This window comes from Terrapene carolina, unplaced genomic scaffold (assembly GCF_002925995.2).
Source record: "Terrapene carolina triunguis isolate 2854851 unplaced genomic scaffold, T_m_triunguis-2.0 Scaffold30, whole genome shotgun sequence".
Taxonomy (NCBI): Eukaryota; Metazoa; Chordata; order Testudines; family Emydidae; genus Terrapene; species Terrapene triunguis.
In genome coordinates, this window is record NW_020664381.1 from 2,091,567 (window position 1) to 2,114,849 (window position 23,283).

At 44.1% G+C, this 23,283-nt stretch overlaps 1 protein-coding gene across 1 annotated transcript in view; it reads left to right on the forward strand.

Moving 5' to 3' along the window:
* Positions 1 to 23,283, forward strand: part of LOC112112780 (transmembrane protease serine 2) — a 77,287-nt gene that overhangs the window by 43,575 nt on the left and 10,429 nt on the right. Inside the window, exons 2-9 of the mRNA XM_029911391.1 lie at positions 3,385 to 3,455; positions 9,864 to 10,071; positions 10,716 to 10,802; positions 14,402 to 14,521; positions 17,016 to 17,145; positions 18,212 to 18,322; positions 19,843 to 19,886; positions 22,307 to 22,481. Of these exons, the coding sequence (XP_029767251.1) occupies positions 3,385 to 3,455; positions 9,864 to 10,071; positions 10,716 to 10,802; positions 14,402 to 14,521; positions 17,016 to 17,145; positions 18,212 to 18,322; positions 19,843 to 19,886; positions 22,307 to 22,481 (946 nt within the window). The remainder of the gene's footprint in view (positions 1 to 3,384; positions 3,456 to 9,863; positions 10,072 to 10,715; positions 10,803 to 14,401; positions 14,522 to 17,015; positions 17,146 to 18,211; positions 18,323 to 19,842; positions 19,887 to 22,306; positions 22,482 to 23,283) is intronic.

A 23,283-nucleotide genomic window follows, 5' to 3' on the forward strand; every position in this document is an offset into this window, starting at 1 on the left:
GCCGCGTGGACCCGCAGTAAGTAAACTTAATTCAATCTAGGAAACGTCGACTTCAGCTACGCTATTCTCGTAGCTGAAGTTGCGTTTCCTAGATCGATCCCCCGCCCCAGTGTGGACCAAGCCTTATTCTCTATCCCTTTTTTAATGATTCCTAACATCCTGTTCGCTTTTTTGACTGCCGCTGCACACTGCGTGGACGTCTTCAGAGAACTATCCATGATGACTCCAAGATCTCTTTCCTGATTAGTTGTAGCTAAATTAGCCCCCATAATATTGTATGTATATTTGGGGTTATTTTTTCTAATGTGCATTACTTTACATTTATCCAGATTAAATTTCATTTGCTATTTTGTTGCCCAATCACTTAGTTTTGTGAGATCTTTTTGAAGTTCTTCACAGTCTGCTTTTGTCTTAACTATCTTGAGCAGTTTAGTATCGTCTGCAAACTTTGCCACCTCACTGTTTACCCCTTTCTCCAGATCATTTATGAATAAGTTGAATAGGATTGGTCCTAGGACTGACCCTTGGGGAACACCACTAGTTACCCCTCTCCATTCTGAAAATTTACCATTTATTCCTGCCCTTTGTTCCCTTTTAACCAGTTCTCAATCCATGAAAGGATCTTCCCTCTTACTACGCTTAGGACATTTTTAAATCTAGTACAGTTTTACATGAGGTGGGGTAGTATTTTAAATAGACCGTATTAATTAGTTTGCCATCTGGCCTACTTTAAAATCTAGCAAAATATGATGTGATTTTTAATACTTTTGTATAAATATTGATTAATAAATAGACGCTGTATCACTAGGGTCTATATTTAGTGATTTGTTAACACAGAACAATTATCAACCAGCAAAGGGAGGGCAAGCTAACGCAAACTGTATTGGTAATTCTGGTGCAAAAGCCAGTGACTGATGAGGCACTATAACTTCATCTCTTTCTGCAAACACAGGAGGAAATAGTTGGTGAAATAACGAAGGATAAAGTGGGTATGAGAAACTTACTTTAAAAATTCCTAGCAGTATCTTACACTATGGAGAGTAAAAATGCCTAGTGTTTTTTGTAGTGGAAGCATTTGGCCTGGTCTACCTTACAAATTGGGGTTGGCATAGTTACAGCAGTTGTGGTGTTAAAAAATCCACACCTCTGAGCACTATCCTGCCCTAATTCTTGCTGTAGGAGCAGCTAAGCTGACAGAAGAATGCTTCTGTTGGCCTAGCTACCATCACTTAGGGAGGTGGAGTTCCTACAGTGATGGAAAAACATCTTCCGTTGCTGTAGTCTTATGTTTATACTACCAGGTTACAATGGCATAGCTACCCGGCCGTAGCTATACTGCTGTAGTGCAAACATGGCCTAATCCTGGTCTATACCGAAAATTTAGGTCGACCTAGCTATGTTGCTCTGGGGCTTGAAAAATTCACACCCTCAAGAGATGTAGTTAGGCCAAACTACCTCCAGTTTAAATGCCATTGGGTTGATGGAAGAATCCTTCTATCGATCTAGCTTAGCTACCACTTCTCAGGGGGGTGGATTAACTACAGCAATGGAAATCCCCCTTCTGTTGCTATAGCAATTGTTTACACTATGGTGCTACAGCAGCACAGCTGTGCCACTGTAGCATCTGTAGTGTAGACATAGCCTAAGTCTTTTATTTAAGAAGCTGACCAAGCAGCAGGTATTTCTAAGGTTGCGTTGATTACCATTCTGTTTTCATATCACCTTTTCCAGAGAATAGAATAACCACTTCTGCGAAGTGTTACTCAACCACTGAGGTGGGGCAGAACTGCATGCCACCATTATATGCTGTGAACATCTGAGTAAGAATGGATGAGACATAAAACAGAGGTACTGACGACTTGTGTTCACTTGATTCATTGCCTTTCCTGTAAGTAAGAGTAAATGGTTTTAACCCCAGTGTCCTGCCCAAATAAGACTAATAGCATTCTGCTGACCTAAATTTCTCCTGTAGCTTTGACCGGTTCTGTTCCCGCCCCCACCCCCCTGGCTTTCCTATTCTAAATTGCTGTGGAGTGTTGGTATGTTCTAACTGTTTATGCCACTGGTGCAATCCGCTGAAGAGATGGCTGCAATTTAGTCCTATTCTTCCCATTACCAATCTTCCTATACCACGGTCCCCTATGCCAGGGCTCTGTGCAATCCCATCCTTCCTTCCTTCCCCTCCCCGCTCGTGGGCTCCAGCCTGAGCCTGGACATCTACACTGCAATTTTATAGCCCTGTGAGCCTAACACAGGCCTGCTGCGGGTGTTTGACTGCAGTGTACCCTGAGGCAAAAAATTGCCCCTTTCTCAGAGGCGAGACAAGGCCTGGGAGTATCAGTACTCTTGTTTTGAGAGCGAGCACGGCACTCAGTTCACCTTCTTGGGCTGTGGGGCACTTATGCAGCTGGCTGTTACTTGCTGCTGTGCAATAGTTAAGGCTGCATCAGTGTGTTAAGTTTTATGAAAGCATGTTTGTTTGCATTTTGCTTGAATGTAAAGATGAACTTTGAGCTGAAACTTGCACAGGAACATTCCTTTCTGCCTCTCCTTCAGTGGTCCCAACAGGAGTTCATTTTTAATGTTTGGCCCCTTAATGGAGAGCAAACTTCTTTTCTTTTCTGGGTGTGTGTGGTGGTCTAACTGAACTTGAAATTGAAAATTTCCATGCATTTTATTCTTAGTCCATAATGTAGCCTAGAACCAGTGTTAATTTTATAGTGTAGGGGAGGAGGATGGCTTTTTTAGTTTTGTCTCTTGTTGGTTAACAGTCACTGCCTACCCTCCGCAACAATATTATTACATATTTGAGAGCTAGAGCCTAACAGGAAAACTAAGGTATTAAATCTGTAATGCTGATAGGTTTACTTCATGCTGTTATATTTAGTTAATCTTAGAGGGTTGAGAAACTAATTCTCTTTAATTTATGCAATACATTTCTAGATAGAAGTGGATGAGTTAAGAGTGAAATGACAGTCATAACTAAGAACATCACTGTGCTTGTTGGTTTGCAGCTTAACTAGAGATGGTTGAAAAATGGTATTTCTGTCCTGCAGGAAATTCAGAGACTTTGAAATTCCCAAAGTGGGACAAAAAGTTAATCTCTGATTTTTTGTTTTTGTTTTTTTTGTTTTTCAACAAATGGAATATTCTGAAAAATGTAGTTTTAACCTTTATTATTTTGACAAGCTCAAAACATTCTTATATAATATATACATATTTCAATAATTTCCCATAACGAATTTTGAAATCATATGTTCCTGCAGAATGTTTTGATTCTGTTTGGAAATGGCATTTTCCAACTGAAAACTGCTGTCACAACTTTTTTCAGCCAGTTCTAATTGTAACGCTATGAATGCATGTGTTTTTGTTGTATATTTACAGGTTATCCCAAGTTTTTCAAACACTTGAGCTGTCTCAGCACTGTTGACAAAGCTAAGATGGCTGTAAACTCAGTAAGTAGTTAAATATTCAATTTTATTTTCTGTGGGTAGCAGCCTACTGAGTAATGAATTAATAATCAGGTTAATTAAAAGTGGACATAGGTATACATGACTTTATTTTTTTTAAAAAGTTTCTTGACTTTAGTTTCCTAATCTATAAAATGGGGAAAATACTTGCCTGCATCACAGGGTATTGTGGGGATGAATGAACTAATGCTTCAAGTCTCTGATATCACAGTGATAGATGTAGTTTATGAATCTAGCACTCTGCCATTCTTGGAGGGTACTATGAGAATACAAACCTACCTATCATACAATTACAGTAGAACTTTGTTAATTTACATTAATCATTGGGTGACCAGTTATTGATTACTATCCTATGGCTAGAAGGAGAAAAAATACACAACATAAAGTATTCTGCATGACAAGATATACCTTGCTGATTATAATGAGTAGTTTTCATTATAATTCAGAATGTAATGGTATTTGTTCTATAGTGTATTTGGTAAAAGTAATGAAGTATTAGCAGAGTGCTGTAGTGAGATCTGATAATTAGCACTGAAGCGACGCTGTCAACTGGAAAATCAAATTTATCACTGAAAAATTTGCACCTAACATAGTAACTACCCCCTAAATTCTTACAGCTGAAATATGTTATCAGAAAAAAAAAAAATGCGCAATTTTTCCAGATTTGTTTTTTATTTTCACTGGGTTTTTTTCAATAAAAGAGAAACTAACTGTGCAGAAGAGACTCTTAAGGAAGCAAAAAAAAAATTCTCTTTATAAAGAAATTTGAAATCTAAATTTAAAACATATTTAGAGGGTGATGTGATCTATTGGAAGCTAGTTGTATTTTCTTTTTAAATTAATCCCTCAGTTGAATGTGTCTAAGGGCTGGTCCACACTACCCGCCTAATTCGGCTGGTAGAGATCGATCTTCTGGGATCGATTTATCGCGTCTCATCTGGACGCGATAGATAGATCCCAGAAGCGCTCCCCCGTTGACTGCGGAACTCCTGCTCGCCGAGAGGAGGAAGCGCTGTCGACGGGGGAGCCTGCCTGCGCCGCGCGGACCCGAAGTGAGTACTTTTAGTTCGATATAGGAAACGTCGACTTCAGCTACGCTATTCTCGTAGCTGAAGTTGCGTTTCCTATATCGATCCCCCGCCCCAGTGTGGACCAGCCCTAAGGGTATGTCTACACTACGAGAGTAGATCGATTTTACTTAAAGCGAATTTGTGGAACCGATATTACAAAGTCGAACGTGTGTATCCACACTAAGGACAGTAATTCGACTTTGTGAGTCCACACTAACGGGGCAAGCGTCGACATTGGAAGCGGTGCACTGTGGGTAGCTATCCCACAGTTCCCGCAGTCCCCGCTGCCCATTGGAATTCTGGGTCGAGCCCCCAATGCCTGCTGGGGCAAAAAAATGTGTCGAGGGTGGTTTTGGGTAACTGTCGTCATCCAACCGTCACTCCCGCCCTCCCTCCGTGAAAGCGCCGGCGGGCAATCAGTTCGCGCACTTTTCTGGTGATTGACAGCGCGGACGCCACAGCACCGCGAGCATGGAGCCCGCTGCGATCATCGCTGCAGTTATGGCCGTTGTCAACACCTCGCGCCTTATCATCCACCTTTTTCAGAGGCAGATGTTGAGAAATCGGGCGAGGAGGCTACGGCAGCGCGGTGAGAACATTAAGTCTGAGAGGGGCACAGACCTCTCTCAAAGCACGGGACCCCGCGCCGTGGACATCATGGTGGCAATGGTCATGTTGATGCTGTGGAACGGCGATTCTGGGCCCGGGAAACAAGCATGGGCTGGTGGGACCGCATAGTGCTGCAGGTCTGGGATGAATCACAGTGGCTGCGAAACTTTCGGATGCGTAAGGGAACTTTCCTGGAACTTTGTGAGTTGCTGTCCCCTGCCCTGAAGCGCAAGGACACCCGGATGCGAGCAGCCCTGACTGTCCAGAAGCCAGTGGCCTTAGCCCTCTGGAAGCTTGCAACGCCAGACAGCTACCGGTCAGTCGCCAATCAATTTGGAGTGGGCAAATCTACCGTGGGGGTTGCTGTGATGCAAGTAGCCAGCGCAATCGTTGAGCTACTGCTCTCAAAGGTAGTGACCCTGGGAAACGTGCAGGTGATCATAGATGGCTTCGCTGCGATGGGATTCCCAAACTGCGGTGGGGCTATAGATGGAACTCACATCCCTATCCTGGGACCGGACCACCAGGCCAGCCAGTACATTAACCAAAAGGGCTACTTTTCAATGGTGCTGCAAGCACTGGTGGACCATAGGGGACGTTTTACCAACATCAACGTCGGATGGCCAGGCAAGGTTCATGACGCTCGCGTTTTCAGGAACTCTGGTCTGTTTAGACGGCTGCAGGAAGGTATTTACTTCCCGGACCACAAAATAACTGTTGGGGATGTGGAGATGCCTATAGTGATCCTCGGGGACCCAGCCTACCCGCTAATGCCCTGGCTCATGAAGCCCTATACAGGCGCCCTGGACAGTGAAAAAGAACTCTTCAACTACCGGCTGAGCAAGTGCAGAATGGTGGTGGAGTGTGCTTTTGGATGTCTGAAGGGGAGATGGAGAAGCTTACTGACTCGCTCTGATCTCAGCGAAACCAATATCCCCATTGTTATTGCAGCTTGCTGTGTGCTCCACAATCTCTGTGAGAGCAAGGGGGAGACCTTTATGGCGGGGTGGGAGGTTGAGGCAAATTGCCTGGCTGCTGATTACGCCCAGCCAGACAGCCGGGCGATTAGAAGAGCCCAGCGGGACACGCTGTGCATCCGGGAAGCTTTGAAAGCTAGGTTCCAGAGTGACCAGGGTAACCTGTGACTATTACGTTTGTTTAAACAGAAGCTGAACCTGCCCCCGTTTCTTTACCCAGTTAATGTTGACTATCCTCTCCAGTTACCAACTCCCTTCCCCCCCTTCCAACACACCTTTAAAAATAAAATCAATGAAACTTTGTTCATTAACACCGTTTTCTTTATTAAGGATTTCGCGGTAAAGGGTTGAAACTGGGACGCAGACTGTGGTGGGGAGCGGGTATAGTGATGGAAAGGACGCTTCTAAACTCGAGGAATGACAGGCTCCTGCTCCTAGAGTGGTCCGCAGTCGTGGACTGGTTGTTTCAACGGAGCCTGCCACCCCTCCTTTTCGGGACTCTGTGTGGGGGGGCTATGTGACTTTGTGGCGGGGGTGGGCGGTTACAGATCCCCTGCTGCGTGGCTCTGTCATCCAGGCTAAGGACCGCTGCATAAGATCTGTAACCGCCCTCCCCCGCCACAAACTCACATAGCCCCCCCACACAGAACATGAAAACCACCTCCCAGACTGACCAGTGTGCCTAGTGACTGCAATGTGTGTGTGACCTTCTGCTGAACCTGCCCCCGTGTCTGTACCCTGGTAAAGGTGACTGTGCTCTCCAATTACCAACCCCCTTCCCCCCCCCCCCTTCAAACACACTGTCCTCTAAAAGAACACGACGGAAACAGTAATTAACAGAAATGTATTTTTTATTAAGAACTACACAGTTAGGGGATGAAACTGGGACGGGGGCTTGGGTGAGGTGCATTTGGAGGGAAGGAAAGGACGTATCAAATCTTTGGGAATGAGAGCCTTCTGCAATGTGAGCAGTCTGCAGGGGTGGAGTGACTGTTTTCATGGCCCCTGCCGCCCCTCCTTCTTGGGACTTTGGGTGAGGGGGGGATGGGACTTTGTGGCGGGCGAGGGCGGTTAGAGATAGAATGCAGCGGGGCTCTGTCCTCCTGCCTCCGGTCCTGCAGAACATCTACAAGGTGCCGGAGCATGTCCGTTTGCTCCCTCATTAGTCCAAGCAGCGTTTGAGTCGCCTGCTGGTCTTCCTGCCGCCACCTGTCCTCCCGTTCGCTGTATGATCGCTGGTATTGCGACATGTTCTCCCTCCACTGGGTCTGCTGTGCCGCCTCGGCTCGGGAACAGACCATAAGTTCTGAGAACATCTCATCCCCTGTCCTTTTCTTTCAGCGCCTGATCTGCGCCAGCCTCTGGGAGGGGGATGCCGGGGTAGCTCGGGAGACACTCGCAGCTGTGGGATGGGAAAAAGGGAGTGAATTCCTCAAAAAGATACATTTTTGCAAACAATGAATATAGTCTTTCTCTGTGAACAAGACCATGCACAGTACCTATCATGTGCACTCAGTACAAGGTCGAATTTTCTGTCTTCACCTTGAGTGCCTGGGGTCTTGCTGTACAGATCACACAAGCGGGGCCGGACAACGGAATTCTGCTAGCAGCCGGCCATGGTAAGCCGTAGACTTTTGGCTGCTTAAAGCTTAATTTACATCTGTGCCCTCCTTTCACGTTCCAAGCAATGCTCCTAGCGTTGGCCAGTTCCTGCTGCCGGCGATCTGGCCGGCATGAACTCTACCCCTGTCCCACCCCCATCGCGGCTGTCCCCGGGAAAGATCCCTGCATGCTGCCGGCGAACCACTCAGCAGGAACGGTTCGCCTCCCCGCCCCCACCACGTGGCTGGGCTCGGGAAAGATCCCTGCACGCTGCCGGCGATCCGGCCGGCATGAACTCTGCCCCTGTCCCACCCCCGTCGCGGCTGTCCCCGGGAAAGATCCCTGCATGCTGCCGACGAACCGCTCAGCAGGCAAGGTTCGCCTCCCCGCCCCCACCGCGTGGCTGTCCCCGGGAAAGATCCCTGCACGCTGCCGGCGAACCGCTCAGCATGAACGGTTCGCCTCCCCGCCCACACCGCGTGGCTGTAAACCGCTGGTTACAGTTATTTAAAGGAACAGGCAATCAGTCCCCATACTAAAATTCCCCTAATTCAAAGCAGGTCACCATGAGTGATATCACTCTGATGAGGATTATGGAGGCAGAGAAAGACCGCATGCTGCGTGAATGCCAGCAAACACCAGGGCCGTATGCCGCCATGCTTTGCCAGGCAATGATCCCGGAGTACCTGCTGCTAGCCTGGCGTGGAAAAGTTTCCTACCATGGAGGAGGCAATAAGACCGCTCTCCCCAGGAACCTGATGCAAAGGCTTTCACATTACCTCCAGGAGAGCTTTGTGGAGATGTCCCAGGAGGATTTCTACTCTATCCCCAGACATGTTAACAGACTTTTCCAGTAGCTGCACTGGCAAGGACTAAAAAGATAAGCGCCTAGGGCAAACTAATCATTAAAAACCCATTGCTAACATACCATGCCTATTCTATTCAAAATAAATGTTTAAAACACTGATGTTTCCCCTGATTCACGGTCCGGGTTACCGCCTTGGGAGGGTTGGTAGGGGATCTCCGTGAGGGTGATGAAGAGATCCTGGCTGTCGGGAAAATCAGCGTTGAAAGCGCTGTCGACTTCTTCGTCCTCCTCATCTCCTTCCTCATCTTCCCCATCCGCGAACAGCTCCGAGGAAGCGGCCGTCGACAATACCCCATCGTCAGAGTCCACGGACAGTGGTGGGGTAGTGGTGGCGGCCGCACCTAGAATGGAATGCAGTGCCTCGTAGAAACGGCATGTCTGGGGCTGAGATCCGGAGCGTCCGTTTGACTCTTTGGTCTTCTGGTACGCTTGTCTCAGCTCCTTGATCTTCACGCGGCACTGCGTTGCATCCCGGCTGTATCCTCTCTCCGTCATGGCTTTTGAGATCTTCTCGTAGATCTTCGCATTCCGTCTTTTCGATCGCAGCTCCGAAAGCACGGACTCATCGCCCCACACAGCGATCAGATCCAAGACTTCCCGATCAGTCCATGCTGGGGCCCTCTTTCTATTCAGTGATTGCATGGTCACCTCTGCTGGAGAGCTCTGCATCGTTGCCAGTGCTGCTGAGCTCGCCACGATGTCCAAACAGGAAATGAGATTCAAACTGGCCAGACAGGAAAAGGAATTCAAATTTTCCCGGGGCTTTTACTGTGTGGCTGGTCAGAGCATCCGAGCTCGGACTGCTGTCCAGAGCGTCAACAGAGTGGTGCACTGTGGGATAGCTCCCGGAGCTATTAGCGTCGAATTCCGTACACACTAACCCTAATTCGACATGGCCATGTCGAATTTAGCGCTACTCCCCTCGTCGGGGAGGAGTACAGAAATCGATTTAAAGAGACCTCTATGTCAAACTAAATAGCTTCGTTGTGTGGACGGGTGCAGGGTTAATTTGAAATAACGCTGCTAAATTCGACATAACCTCCTAGTTAGACCAGGCCTAAGCCTCTCACTCCACTTCTCAGGAGACTTTGTATATCTATTTTTTGTGTGTGTGAGTGTAATGAATTTATGAATGAGTGCAATGAGAATTAGTGGGCTTTTACTGTATTTACATGTGACACTTAATGTTTTTTTAGAAATGATTATATTGTTCTAACTTTGCAATATGAATGTTTTTTCCCACCTTCACCTCAATTTTGCTATTTAGGAGCTACCACCATACTATGAAAATCATGGTTATCAGCCAGAAAACGTCTATATTTCCAGACAGCCTGTGGATGCTAACGTGTATCCACAGTACCCTCCTCCATATTATCCTCCGTCAGTGCCACATTATGTCCCAAGAGTTCCTGTTCATCAGTCAGCTCCCCCAGTAGTACAGCCAAAGCCTCCATCAGCGAAAATGTGCACATCAGGTAAGATTTGTCTGGTTTTCTTTTTATGTAGATTGATTACAGTCTGGCATATGTTTAACAGATGAAACTTGTTTCCTTTCAAGCTCTTATGTTGAGGGACTATCCCAGGAGTACCTCTTTGTCCCTGAGAGTGCTAGGTAGCCAAACAAGTCAATTACTATTATACTTTTTTGTAAAAGGTGTGAGGAGTTGGGTGGTTCTTTGAAGTGATGATGAGATAGGGAGACTCTGTAACATCTGAATTGCAGATTCACGCCTGCTTAGTAGTGATTGAAAACTGTCCATCTAAGGGCATGTCTTCACTAGCAATGTTAAAACGCTGGCTTTAACACCAGGGCATAGCACTGGGAGAGCTCTCTCCCAGTGCTATAAAAACCCCACCTCCGCGAGGGGAATAGCTCCCAGCGCTGGGAGCGCGGTTCCCAGTGTTGGGGCACTGTCTACACTGGCGCTTTACAGCACTGAAACTTGCAGTGCTCAGGGGGGTGTTTTTTCACACCCCTGAGCGAGAAAGTTGCAGCGCTGTAAAGTGCCAGTGTAGACAAGCCCTAGGTTTACTTGCAGGGAGATATGGATGGAGGCTAGCCTAGTAAAATAATTTGTTTGCAAACCTAACTCTTCTTTTTCTCCCTTTTTAATTACAGAAGTTAAGAAAGCTCTATGCATCATTTTATCTGTTGCAATAATACTATCGGGTGCCATAACTGCAGCTGTCCTTATCTGGTATTTTGGTAAGAATGTGTTGTTTGTGTTGATAGAAATCTTTTATTCAAAGCTAAAATGTCTTGAGATTTTCCATTTCCCAACATAAGTGTGTCATCTTCCAGAAGGGTAAGTTAGAACAAGAATTTCCTGTTCTAAATCTCTTTTATGAATGCAACTTATTTTAATATCTAAAAGCTTAATTATTTGTCATAACCAGTGTCACTGTTGCTGTTGTCCTTTCCTTTAACTTCAAATATATTTACATTTGATAAGTGTCCTTGACTCAGCAGCACCCTCTTATTCATCTGAATTCTCTGAGATCCCACAAACTGTTTAGCAACAGTTGGTCTAGGACAAGCTTTTGTACAACTATTTTAGTAATGTGATATCAAAGTATAACTGTGCCTCAGTGGGTCACAACTGAGGATGCCAAATTCAGGACGAACTGCTGAGAAATAGGGCAGATATACCCCAAGACTGGTGGCTAATCCCCCGTAGGATTTACCAATCCAGCAACAAAAGTAAACTTCTGTTTCACCACACTGGCTCACAGGAAGTCATAAAAGCAGTTTCCTTGGGCATTCCAGTTCTTATGTCACCACCAAAAACACTGGATTTAAAAGAGAGTGGTTCTTTACAACCAGTCTCATCAAATAAAGGGTTCTTCTGATCCCAAAGGACCAGCCACACACCCAGGTCAATATACAACTTAGATCTTACCCAAAAATCGTGCTGATGCCAATCCTTTAGTATCTAAAATCTAAAGGTTTATTCATAGAAAGAAAGAAAGGTGAGAGTTAAAATTGGTTAGAGGAATCAAATACATACAGTAATTGCAAAGTTCTTGCTTCAGGCTTGTAGCAGTGATGGAATAAACTTCTGTCTTGATAAGTCTTTGGTTGCTTCCAAATCATTGGAAGGTCCTCAGTCCCTTGGTTAGAATGCTCCCATTAGTATAAGTTCATAGTCCAGAGTCTTGAGCAAGAAAGAGGCTGGAGCAGGATAGAAGCAAAATGGGCCTTTTATAGCTTCTACCATGTGGAGGGAATCCCATTGTTCTTACTGTGGAAAATTAGAGCAACAAGATGGAGTTTGGAGTCACATGGGCAAGTCCCATGTCCATGCATTTTGCCTAGTCGCATCAGGAAATTCCATTAAGTGTAGATAGGCATCTCCCATGGTCCATTGTCAGTTGAACGTTCTTTTGATGGGCCACTCAATTTGAATAGTCCCTCCAAGATGTGCTGGCTAGCTACCTTGTGGGCATTACCCCAGGAGCAAACATTTCAAATCCAGGTATAGAGCCAATACTCATAACTTCAAATACAAAAATGATACATGTATACAAATAGCAGAATTATAGTCAGTGAGTCATAACCTTTCCACAGACACCTCACTTGATAACTTTATACAAGATTTGTTGCAAATATATAACAGTGGTTACAACAATGATCTATATGGTCATATTTTAATCAGATAATGTCACACTAGGATTAAGAGTGCAGTTTGCCCCAGAATAAAGGGCTTTTATAAGGTCTAAGTGACACTGGGCATAGAAGTTTTAAGTTATACGGTTTCCCCCTAACTGCAACCCTGAAGGGAAGTGAAGGGAAAGGGAAGAAAGGAAGGATCGGGTATGTGTAGACATATTAGGCCTGACTAATTTTTCACAAGTGCTTCATAGAACTGATTGGAGCACTTCATTGCCATGAAATATGCTGTTTTGTCAAAGCTGAAATGTTTTGTGGAGATGTATTGGTTTTCACTAAACTTTTGAAGGGAAGGTTTTTGGGTCTGGGGCAGAGGCAGATAGTTGGAGGTGCAGACACACCCAACACCACTTCCTATGTCAAAAGTGAACGCATTTCCTTAAAATTTCGGCAAATTGAATAGACCAGGGGTGGCCAACCTGTGGCTCTTCAGAAGTTAATATGTGGCTCCTTGTGTAGGCACCGACTCTGTGGCTGGAGCTACAGGTGCCAACTTTCCAATGTGCCGGGGGTGCTCACTGCTCAATCCCTGGCTCAGCCACAGGCCCTGGCCCCACTCCACCCCTTTCTGCCCCCTCCCCTGAGCCTGCCGTGCCCTCGCTCCTCCCCCCCCCCCCAGAGCCTCCTGCACGCCACGAAACAGCTGATTGGGAGGTGTAGGGAGGGAGGGGGGAGGCACTAATCGGCAGGGCTGCCGGTGGACGGGAGGCGCTGGGAGCGGGGCGGGGGAGCTGATGGGGGGCTGCTGATGTATTACTGTGGCTCTTCGGCAATGTACATTGGTAAATTCTGGCTCCTTCTCAGGCTCAGGTTGGCCACCTCTGGAATAGATCTCCTCTAGTCCACTCTGGTGCTAAACACCAGCAGCTCCCACTTGCTTCAAGTGGAGTCGGGAGAACTCATCAGCTCTTTAAAAAATATAAAATAAAATCAGACCCTCTATTTCATCTTCTAATATTAGAGCTGGTTCAAATAGTTTAATTGAAGCATTTTTTCAGTGAAGAAACTGATTTCCACTAAAACACAAATGTTCATTTTGGTAGAAGTTTTCTGCTGGGAAGAACTGGAAAAACTTGCAGTTTTCTGGGGCTTTTTGCCCTCTCTTCTTTTTCCTCCCCACACCGTGTGTGTGTGTGTGTGCGTGTGATGGTGGTAGTGGAAGGAACAAGTGTGAAGAAGAGTGAGGGGAAGAATTCAAAAAAGAGAATATTTCAACTCTCAAACTGGAAGACCAAAGAATTCTGGCATTGGGTATAGGAGAAGGAAAAAACGTGACACCGCACGCCCCCTCCCCAAGTTTGAAGTTTTTAATAGAGGAAAATATAGCACTTTTTGACCGGTTTTAATGAACATATACCAAAAAATTGCAGAATGACACATTCAGTACAGAGTGGATTTTGCTTAATATTGAATTCACTTCCTCCCCACAAGAAAAAACTTTCTCATTTTTATAGTGATGATTTGAAATGGAACAAGCTGACTTAATTGACATCCTAACAGAAATCTGGCTCCCAAGCAGGCTGTTTGAAGCCTTAAGTATGTGTTTAAATTTAGTCAAACACCTGTGGGCTCAAAGCAGGGGCACCTGGGTAAAACTTAATGGATTGTGTTATTCAGGAGGTCAGTCTAGATGGTCTAATAATTTAATTGTGCCACTTCCTGCAGCTCCCATTGGCTGGGAACGGCAAACCGCGGACACTGGGAGCTGAGGGGCTCTGTGCCTGCAGACGCTCCAAATAAACAAAACGTCCCAATCCGCCAGCGGCTTACCCTGACGGGTTGGAGCCAAAGTTTGCCACCCTCTGAAATATAGGGTCGGCTTATGAAATGGTCATACAATTTTTGCTATTTTTACCTAACCATCCTGGGGGTCAGCTTATAAACGAACGGGCTAATGAACGAGTATATACGGTACATTCTTCCATTTTACCAGCCCTCTTGCCCATATTTCTTTTGTATGTGCTCTCCCCAAATTGTACGAACAATCAAAAGCTCTTTCAACATATGCCTTGATTAAATTCATATTCTCCTAGAAATCTCAGCAGAAATCATAACAATTTGAGGCTCACTCTTATCTTAAGGATCCATTTTAATGACCACACACCTATCTCCTTTCCACTCTGATCCCCTTGCAGTGGCCAATAGCTGTCTTGGCTCATCAATAGAGTGTGGATCTTCAGGAACATGTGTCTCACCATCTCAGTGGTGCGATGGAGTGGCCCACTGTTCCAATGGTGAAGATGAAAACCGATGTGGTAAGTATTTCAAGTATGCAGAGGTAAAATTGTTCTTGGAAGCCTGTTGGTGACATCTCCTTCCTTAGCCCTTGTCTACATTAGAAAGTGGCACTAGCTTAGTTTAAGGTGTGACTTTAACCAATTTAGTTAAACCAGTGCAAACCCCTGTATGGACAGTCTTTTTTTGGTTTTAGAATGGCTTAATATCAGTTACCTTAAGTCCATTGCTAATCGAGTTGCTGGACTAAAATAACCCATACTTAAACCAAATCAAAACGTCCCGCACAGGATTTTGTGCCAGATCAGTTTAAATCACACCTTAAATTAAACTGGTGCAACTTTCTAATATAGACAAGGCACTAGAAATGTCTGCATTACCTATTGTGTAGCTGCTTTCTTACAACAATCTCAGGGGTGGTAGTGGTGGTGGTACTATCTGCTTGAGTTCAATGACATGGCTTGGCTCATTCTTATTAAACTTCCTTTACCACCAGCTCCCCTCACTTTTCAACCTCTCCCTAGCACGCCTCCCCCGTGAAAAAATCCACCTGTCTCATATTAGTATGTGCCAGTCTAACAAAAGCAAAACAAAGCTGGAAGCTTACTACCGCCACCAAAAAGCTTCATCTTCCAAAGAATGCTTTACATAACTTTCAGTGTAGGAAGCTGTCTAACTCAGTGGTTCTCAAACTAGGGCTGCCGCTTATTCAGGGAAAGCCCATGGCGGGCCGGGTCGGTTTGTTTACCTGCCGCGTCCGCAGGTTCGGCCAATTGTGGTTCGCTGCTCCAGGCCAATGGGGGCTGCGGGAAGCGGTGCGGGCTGAGGGATGTGCTGGCTGCCCTTCCCGCAGCCCCCATTGGCCTGGACCGGCGAACCGTGGCCAGCGGGAGCTGCGATCGGCTGAACCTGCGGACGCGGCAGGTAAACAAATTGGCCCGGCCCTCCAGGGGCTTTCCCTGAACAAGCGGTGGACCAGCTTTGAGAACCACTGGTCTAACTGATTTAGTGACTTCAGCTGAAGAGATGGAGAGAGGGAGACTTTCATGATGAACTGGTTGTAGTCACCAGAGAATATTTGGTTGTAAATATCATTAATGTGTACACTCAAAAGCCACATCCATCTTGTTTTTAATATCTGTGTTCTGTAATACATGACTTCCAGAAAATGGTCTTGAAGAGGACAGACTGCTCCATTTGATCCTATCATTAAAGCTTGGGCAAGAAACAGTTTTCCTGTCCCATGAAAATTTTTGAGATTCCAAAGAGAGACCTTTGAAACAGACACCTTTCAAACTCTTGAGAGAAACAACTAGCTATCCAGCCCAGAATAGTCCACCTGGGAGGTAGGAGACCTGGGTTCAAGTCCCTGCTCCAATTTAGGCAGAACAGGGATTTAAACTAGAGTGCTTCGCATCCCAGTTAAGTACCCCCAACTACTTAGGGTAGTGGTTATCCTCAGTCTCTTCCTGACCAGAGATTCCATCCTGGACTATTGAAACTGAACCTTTACTGGAAAAGTTTCAGTTTTAACTAACCAGAATTTTCTGACCCCAAAAAAGTGTTTTTTGTCAATAATAAAAAAAACCACACAATAATAATAATAATAATAAAAAAAACACACACCAAAAAACAACCCCCCCCAACTAGCACATTACCTATACATGCTTTCGGAACTCTGCTCTTCTGCCATAGTCTGCGTAGTACTGACACTTAGCTGATGATTTTTCCTGTTTGGTTGCATAATTGGGTCTCTTTACAGTAATATAGCTTATTCCTGCCATTATCTTGCTCTTGAACTTTTCATATTGAACTCTTTTCTGTCTTCCCTCTGGGACACACTATCTCTTCAAATCAGATACATAATAGGGTTTGACGGTATAGGGCAAGCTGTTCCATGTTAAAATCTTTGTTTTGTGATCTTTATACTAGTATAGGACATAATTTTCTTACCCTTTGATCAGCTTATCTGTTATTGCCAATCACTCAGGCTGAGGGTGGAGCATGGGAAAGAGTTGTGCTAATTTTAAAATGTTCATACAATAAAAAATGAACATTAAAATGTAAATACAACTTAAGGTAGTAACTCATTTGAACATCTTTAGAAAAAGGAATTAAAATGATATGTAAAAATCCAGTACATGAAAACTTCATAAAAAGTGTGTCAAAATATAGCATCAACTGGAAGTTTTTCTTTAAAAGCAAAAAGTAATTTCAGGTGCTACACCTGTCTGTGGAGCCCGTGACAACTTTTGTGGTTTCACAATCACATTTTTTATTTATAGTTTTAAGAAAATGAATATACAGGAAAAAACCTGAAACTAACTATCCACAAAGTGCTGTCAAATGAAGAAGTAAACTGAAACAATATCCTTCTACCTTTTCTTTAATCTTGCAGCTCTAGTACTCTTAGAGCTTGCTTGTAAGAGTAGTAGGTGCAAAATATTTTTTAGGAATATGAAAATCATAGGCTTCGAACAGGATGGACAGCAATGTTGTCTTCTTTGATTGCAGTTAGACTCTATGGACCAAATTTTATCCTAGAGGTCTATTCATCTATCAGCAAATCCTGGTATCCAGTATGCAAAGATGACTGGAATGAGAACTATGGAAAGATAGCTTGTAAAGACATGGGATACAATGTGTAAGTATAACAATCTAATTGTGAAAGCTGTACACCCAGCACAACTGTTTCATTGGAGGGATAGCTCAGTGGTTTGAGCATTGGCCTGCTAAACCCAGGGTTGTGAGTTCAATCCTTGAGGGGGCCACTTAGGGATCTGGGGGGAAAATCTGTCTGGGGATTGGTCCTGCTTTGAGCAGGGGGTTGGACTAGATGGTCTCCTGAGGGCCCTTCCAACCCAGATATTCTATGATTACATTTTCCAAAGAATGGACACCTGCAGCAAAAACTCAGTTACTGCTTTTTCTGTTGCTAGTCTAATTTTGATGAATAGAAAACAGTCCCAGTTAAAACAAAAATCAGTAGGTGTTGCTGAATCAAAGTGACATTTCTTCAAAACCATGTAATGCATATGCCATATATAATAATTGTGGGATGTGTTTGTGCATCAATACAGGCACGCACACGCACAGTGCTTAGGGTCCTCTTGGACTGAGAGTGCTGTCTGAACTTAAAACCTTATAAAAAAAACCTAGTCATTGTGACCAATATTACATAGACAACCCTGACCTCTGGAGGACATTAAAGGTTTTATTGTGCTCTTTCACAAGAGCATTGACATTTAACCAGTTTCTGGACAAATTCCAACCACAGTAACTTATTTTTATCTACCTGAAATCCTCTGTAGCTATAATTACCTATGTTGTTGCTGTTGGGAGTGAGAGGTGGGGGGAGGGAAAGACTCACAAATGCAGATGGGCTGGTGGTGCTACATTTCTATTCGTGAGGTGGTTGGAGTGATGGATTAGCCTGGTCAGAACTTGGCGATCTTCACCATGAAAAAGTGTTAGATGAAAGCAAGGTCTTATTTGATTGTAAAAGTGGACATAGCAAATAGTTACTTAGAAACTAAAATTTAATTCTGCTATGGTACAGCACCTTTGTGGTTCTTATGATATAGTATTCCATAATATTATTGTTCATGTTATACGCTTTAGATTGGTGGAAAGTTTTAGGTTACTAAAAGGAACTTTCTGATAGGATTTGAAATATCTGAGTTTCTTACTAAATATTTTATTTTATACAGAAATACTTATTACTCTAGTAAAGGAATAACACCTGAAAGAGGTTTTACAAGCTTTATGAGGTTGAATACAAGTGCTGGGAACATAGACCTATACAAAAAACTGTATAACAGGTATTTATATTTCATATAAGCATTTTTTATATTTGTTTACTTTTAACTGTTGGAAGCAAGGTGGCTTCCACCATCACCATGATGCAAACACCTCTGATGGGAATTATTAGAGCTGGACAAATTTTTTTGCATAAAGTCTTTATCAGCAAAATATGCAGATTTGGTGACAGTGAAATATTTAATCAATTCATGTAGATTTTGCCAAATTGTTTTGGGTGGAGGGAAAAAACAAAGCAAAAAAGTGCCAATAAAATCAAAACATTTGTATGGGTGTTTTATTTTGTTTTTGTTTTGAAATCACTTTGTTTCAAAATTTCCTTTAAAAAAAAATTAAATAATAAAATGGTCAAAATTTAAGTGCAACCATTTGTTTCAGGTCAAACAAAATATTTAATTTAACCCCAGACAAATTTTTGACTTTTTTTTTTTCAGACTTGCCAGTGAACCAAAAAATCCATTATCCACCCTGCTCTATTTCATTTTTTTAAAATGGGGGGAAGAGAAATTCCTGATCACAATAACTGCTTTTCATTAAATTAAATCCATAACTTTTGAATAATTCCTGGCACTGTCTCTTTAAAGGTTATTTTTCAGTGCCCACTTAATAAAGCTTGATTTCTTGAGGACACCTGATTTTTCTCTCTCGCATTCAATCCTACACCATCCAAAAGACTGTTTCGGAGAAAACTCATGATGTTAGTTACTATATGAAAATTTGCGTTCATAGTGGTAACAACCATAAAATATTAAAAGACCCACAGCATTATTTTGGTATCACTTTTTTAGAGTTGTATTAATATGCATGTAGCAGAGTTAAAAGGACACCTTCTAGAGTGGCAGACCCCAAGTTAAACTACACCTCTACCTCGTTATAACACTGTCCTCGGGAGCCAAAAAAATCTTACCGTGTTATAGGTGAAACCGCATTATATCGAACTTGCTTTGATCCACCGGAGTGCGCAGCCCCGCCCCCCTGGAGCACTGCTTTACCGCGTTATATCCAAATTCGTGTTATATCGGGTCGCATTATATCGAGGTAGTGGTGTACTTTACAAAACATACATATGTTCTCATTTCAGTTCCCTGGTATGTGGGCAGCTGCACTTACAAAATTCACCAATTCCCTCCCCTTTTTATTTTTTAAAATATTGCTGTATGAAGGATTGAGGGCCACTCCACCCCATGAGTAATAGGGACTAGTTTGATCACACCTCTCTTCCACTGCCCTTCACCTCACTCTCTTCATTGTACTGATATACCTCACAGTTCTATGTTTCTGCCGGTTACAATCAGAGCTGCATGCTTCCTACTAATGGAGGAAACAGAAGTGAAGGTTGTGTGAGCACCGGCAGGACAGTCAGAGAGAGTGAGTGGGGGAAGGAGACAGGTGTGGCTGGATGGAGGGCACAATGTATTGCTGTGGCTGGAGAGTTGTCTCTGACTGCCATTTGCTAAGCAGAGTCTTTATATGCACTAACTATATGCACTATAAAGACTAACTGTATGCTGATTTATTTTAGTGACTCGTGTGTGTCTGGAGCAGTGGTATCTCTGCGTTGCACAAGTAAGTGTTTTCTGTTTCTTTAGAAGAATATAACTTTTTCATTTGTCTTGTTTCCAGTGACTGTCTAGAAAGCAGCTGTGCAAGGTTCTGCATGTTGAAGCACATCTTATTCTGATGGGATAGGCATCTTGGTTGTAGTTTAAATGTAGAATCTGGAGCGGGGGGGGGGGGGGGTAGCAGATTGGTGGAGAGTTAGGGGAGACAAGCAGGATGTTGGATCCCGAATTTTCTTTGTCTAACTGTATTGTTGCTGGCTTTATCAGAACCTTTGAATAATCTGCCCAAGATTAAATTTATATAGAAATTGCCATATAAAAATCAGACCAGTAGGGCCATTTAATCCAGAATCCTGTTTGATGATGGCCAGTATCAAATGTTTTAGAGGCAAGTCCAAGGGTACGTCTACACTTACCTCCGGGTCCGACGGCAGGCAATCGGTGTTCTGGGATCGATCCCGGAAGTGCTCGCCGTCGACGCCGGTACTCCAGCTCAGCGAGAGGAGTACGCGGCATCGACGGGGGAGCCTGCCTGCAGCGTCTGGACCCGTGGTAAGTTCGGACTAAGGTACTTCGAATTCAGCTACGTTATTAACGTAGCTGAATTTGCGTACCTTAGTCCGAAGTGGGGGGGGTAGTGTGGACCAGGCCCAAAAAACCCTGTAATGAGCAATTGAGGAATAACCTGCCCATAGTGTAAATTTTTTCATGAATCCCTGACAGTTAGTGAAACATTTATCCCTTCTAGCTTCTTTTATTCCTATCCTATCTGTGGATGTTCTCATTATCCCTAGTAATATTTATTCTCTGTGGCTCAGAGGGGAGAAAAGCGCTCTCCTCAGTTCTGCTTATGCCTAAGTGTAGTTTTCCCCTTACCATAAAGGTAAGGTACCTTGTTCTATATAAATAAGGGACATTTGATTATATAGTTTTGCCAGGTCAGTCTGCCATCCTGGCAAACATCTAGGGATAGATTCTTGTGTCTGTAGTAATGATACTTCATACCTGTTACGTCTTTTATATATTGTATGATAATACATATTGTATGATGGGGTTGTCTGCAATAGAGGAGGCTGAACATAACCCAGGAGATCCTTTCCAGTCCTATGTTCTTATATTTATCCCTACAGTTATACATAGAATCCAGAATGATTGGAATACGATGATGTCTGGCCTTTTAGCCTATACTTATGAGTGTGGGAGCTCTTTTTTTCTCCCTTGTGCAGGCTCTAGTACAGGAACGCTAGTATGTGTGACAGCGTGGTACAAATTCATATAGTTATGCAGTTCTTCTAAGCCCACCCCAATCGTCATCCTTCGGTCAGTCATTTACAAGTAATCCTGCATCCACCTCCTCCACATACCTTCTCCAAGTTTGATGGAAAGAAAGGTGGAATGAAAAATTAAGCTAGTCCCATGTCATTCTGTTAGAGAAGTAACCTGGTTACTCCTCTTCATTAGTGAGATTTTTAAGGATGCAACTTGGAGACCAAGTACCTTGGGGGGTGGAGGAGGAGGGGAAATCTCTGAATTGTTATGTATTCTAGTGGTAAGCAGATAGCAACAGCTCATATAGACTTACATTCCAAAACAAACTCTGGGGGAAGAGGGTAAGCAATCCTACATACTGGGGGTATCCCTTTCTTGGGTTTGTTTGTCTTCCATCTGAAATGCTGTTAGTTAAAAGGACCTACCTTTTCATTTCCCAACCAGAGATCAACAACTACTTGCAATAGTTCACACTGCAAGAGCAGTGTAAGTGAGAATTGGGCCTTTAGTATGGAATTTTGAACCCATGAGTTTGTTAGACGGCTGATCCTGACTAATTTAGACACCCTGGCAGACAATTAAAAAAGCTACCAAATAAGACACCAAGAGTAGAGAAGCTATATGGGGGGAGGGATAGCTCAGTGGTTTGAGCATTGGCCTGCTAAACCCAGGGTTGTGAGTTCAATCCTTGAGGGGGCCACTTAGGGAAGCTGGGGCAAAAATCAGTACTTGGTCCTGCTAGTGAAGGCAGAGGCTGGACTCAATGACCTTTCAGGGTCCCTTCCAGTTCTGTGAGATAGGTATCCCCTCTAGTGGGTGGACCACCTAAGGAAGGTTACAGGTCTGCTACTGCCTCTGACCCTCTAATTCAGGCAGCAGAGGCTTATACTTCCAGAGCCAAAGGTCCTGGATTTAGGACTCCAAAGGTCTCTTCAAAGACCCATCCAGAGGCTCATGACACATTTTTGTTGATAAACTGCATTTAAAAGCTTCAGCCTCCAGAGTTCCAGTTTTCCACCTTGTTAACTGGTGGTGGTTTTTTAAATGGGAAAATCCCAACATAATTTTGAATTATTGTTATCCTGAGACTTGCAGCCAATAATAGTTGAAAACAATCTCTCTCCCACACACCCCATCTTTGTGGGTTTTTTTCAGAGTGTGGCTTATCCCGTAAAAATGCGAATCCTGCGGGCAGAATTGTGGGTGGCAGCGCTGCAGTGCTGAGGGACTGGCCGTGGCAGGTCAGCCTTCAAGTCGAAGGCTCCCATATATGTGGAGGCTCCATTATCACCCCTGAATGGATAGTGACAGCTGCTCACTGTGTAGAAGGGTAAGTCCTAAGCTACTGCATTCTGTCAATTGATTCCCCAAAGTGAGGGAATTCTGGTACTGCACAACATATACGGTTGAGTGTAGATTTTTGGGATGGTGGACATACTGACTTCCGGTTGTAGGGGAAGTCAAATCTAAGAGAACTCCTGGGTTTCAAACTGAATTGATCAATTTTTTCCCTCTTTTACATGCACATCTTGCACTGATTGTATGTGCATGTGGGGGGTGGGGAGAGACGATCTGGTTGTATGCTCTATGGTATTCTAACTTCTTACCATTTTAACCTTATTAAAGGAAAATCACTTTGTAGGAGGGTAGTTGGGAATTTGCTGTTTGCTTTCAATAGGAAGCATCTGTTTCCATTCATGACATGGGTGGGGCCTGCTCCACCCTCCCTTTTTTTAAAAATTGGACCTCCCTATATGGCATAGGGATGCAGATACACTTGAAGATACAGAGGACTTTGGGTAATTATGCTGATTATTTAGGGAACAAAAACCTACACCAGAAAGCACAAAGCTAATTCCAGTTAAAACCATACAAAAGACTGGTTAAATCTGTTTTTCGATATACTTAATTAAAAAAAAAAAATCTATCTCAGAGGTGGGCAAACTACGGCCCGCGGGCCACATCCAGCCTGCAGGATCGTCCTGCCCGGCTCTTGAGCTCCCGGCCAGGAATGCTAGCCCCCGGCCCCTCCCCCTCAGCCTCAGTTCGCCATGCTGCCAGCGCTCTGGGTGGTGAGGCTGCGAGGTCCTGCCGGGCAGTATGGCTGCGAGAGCCGCCGGATATAGTGTATT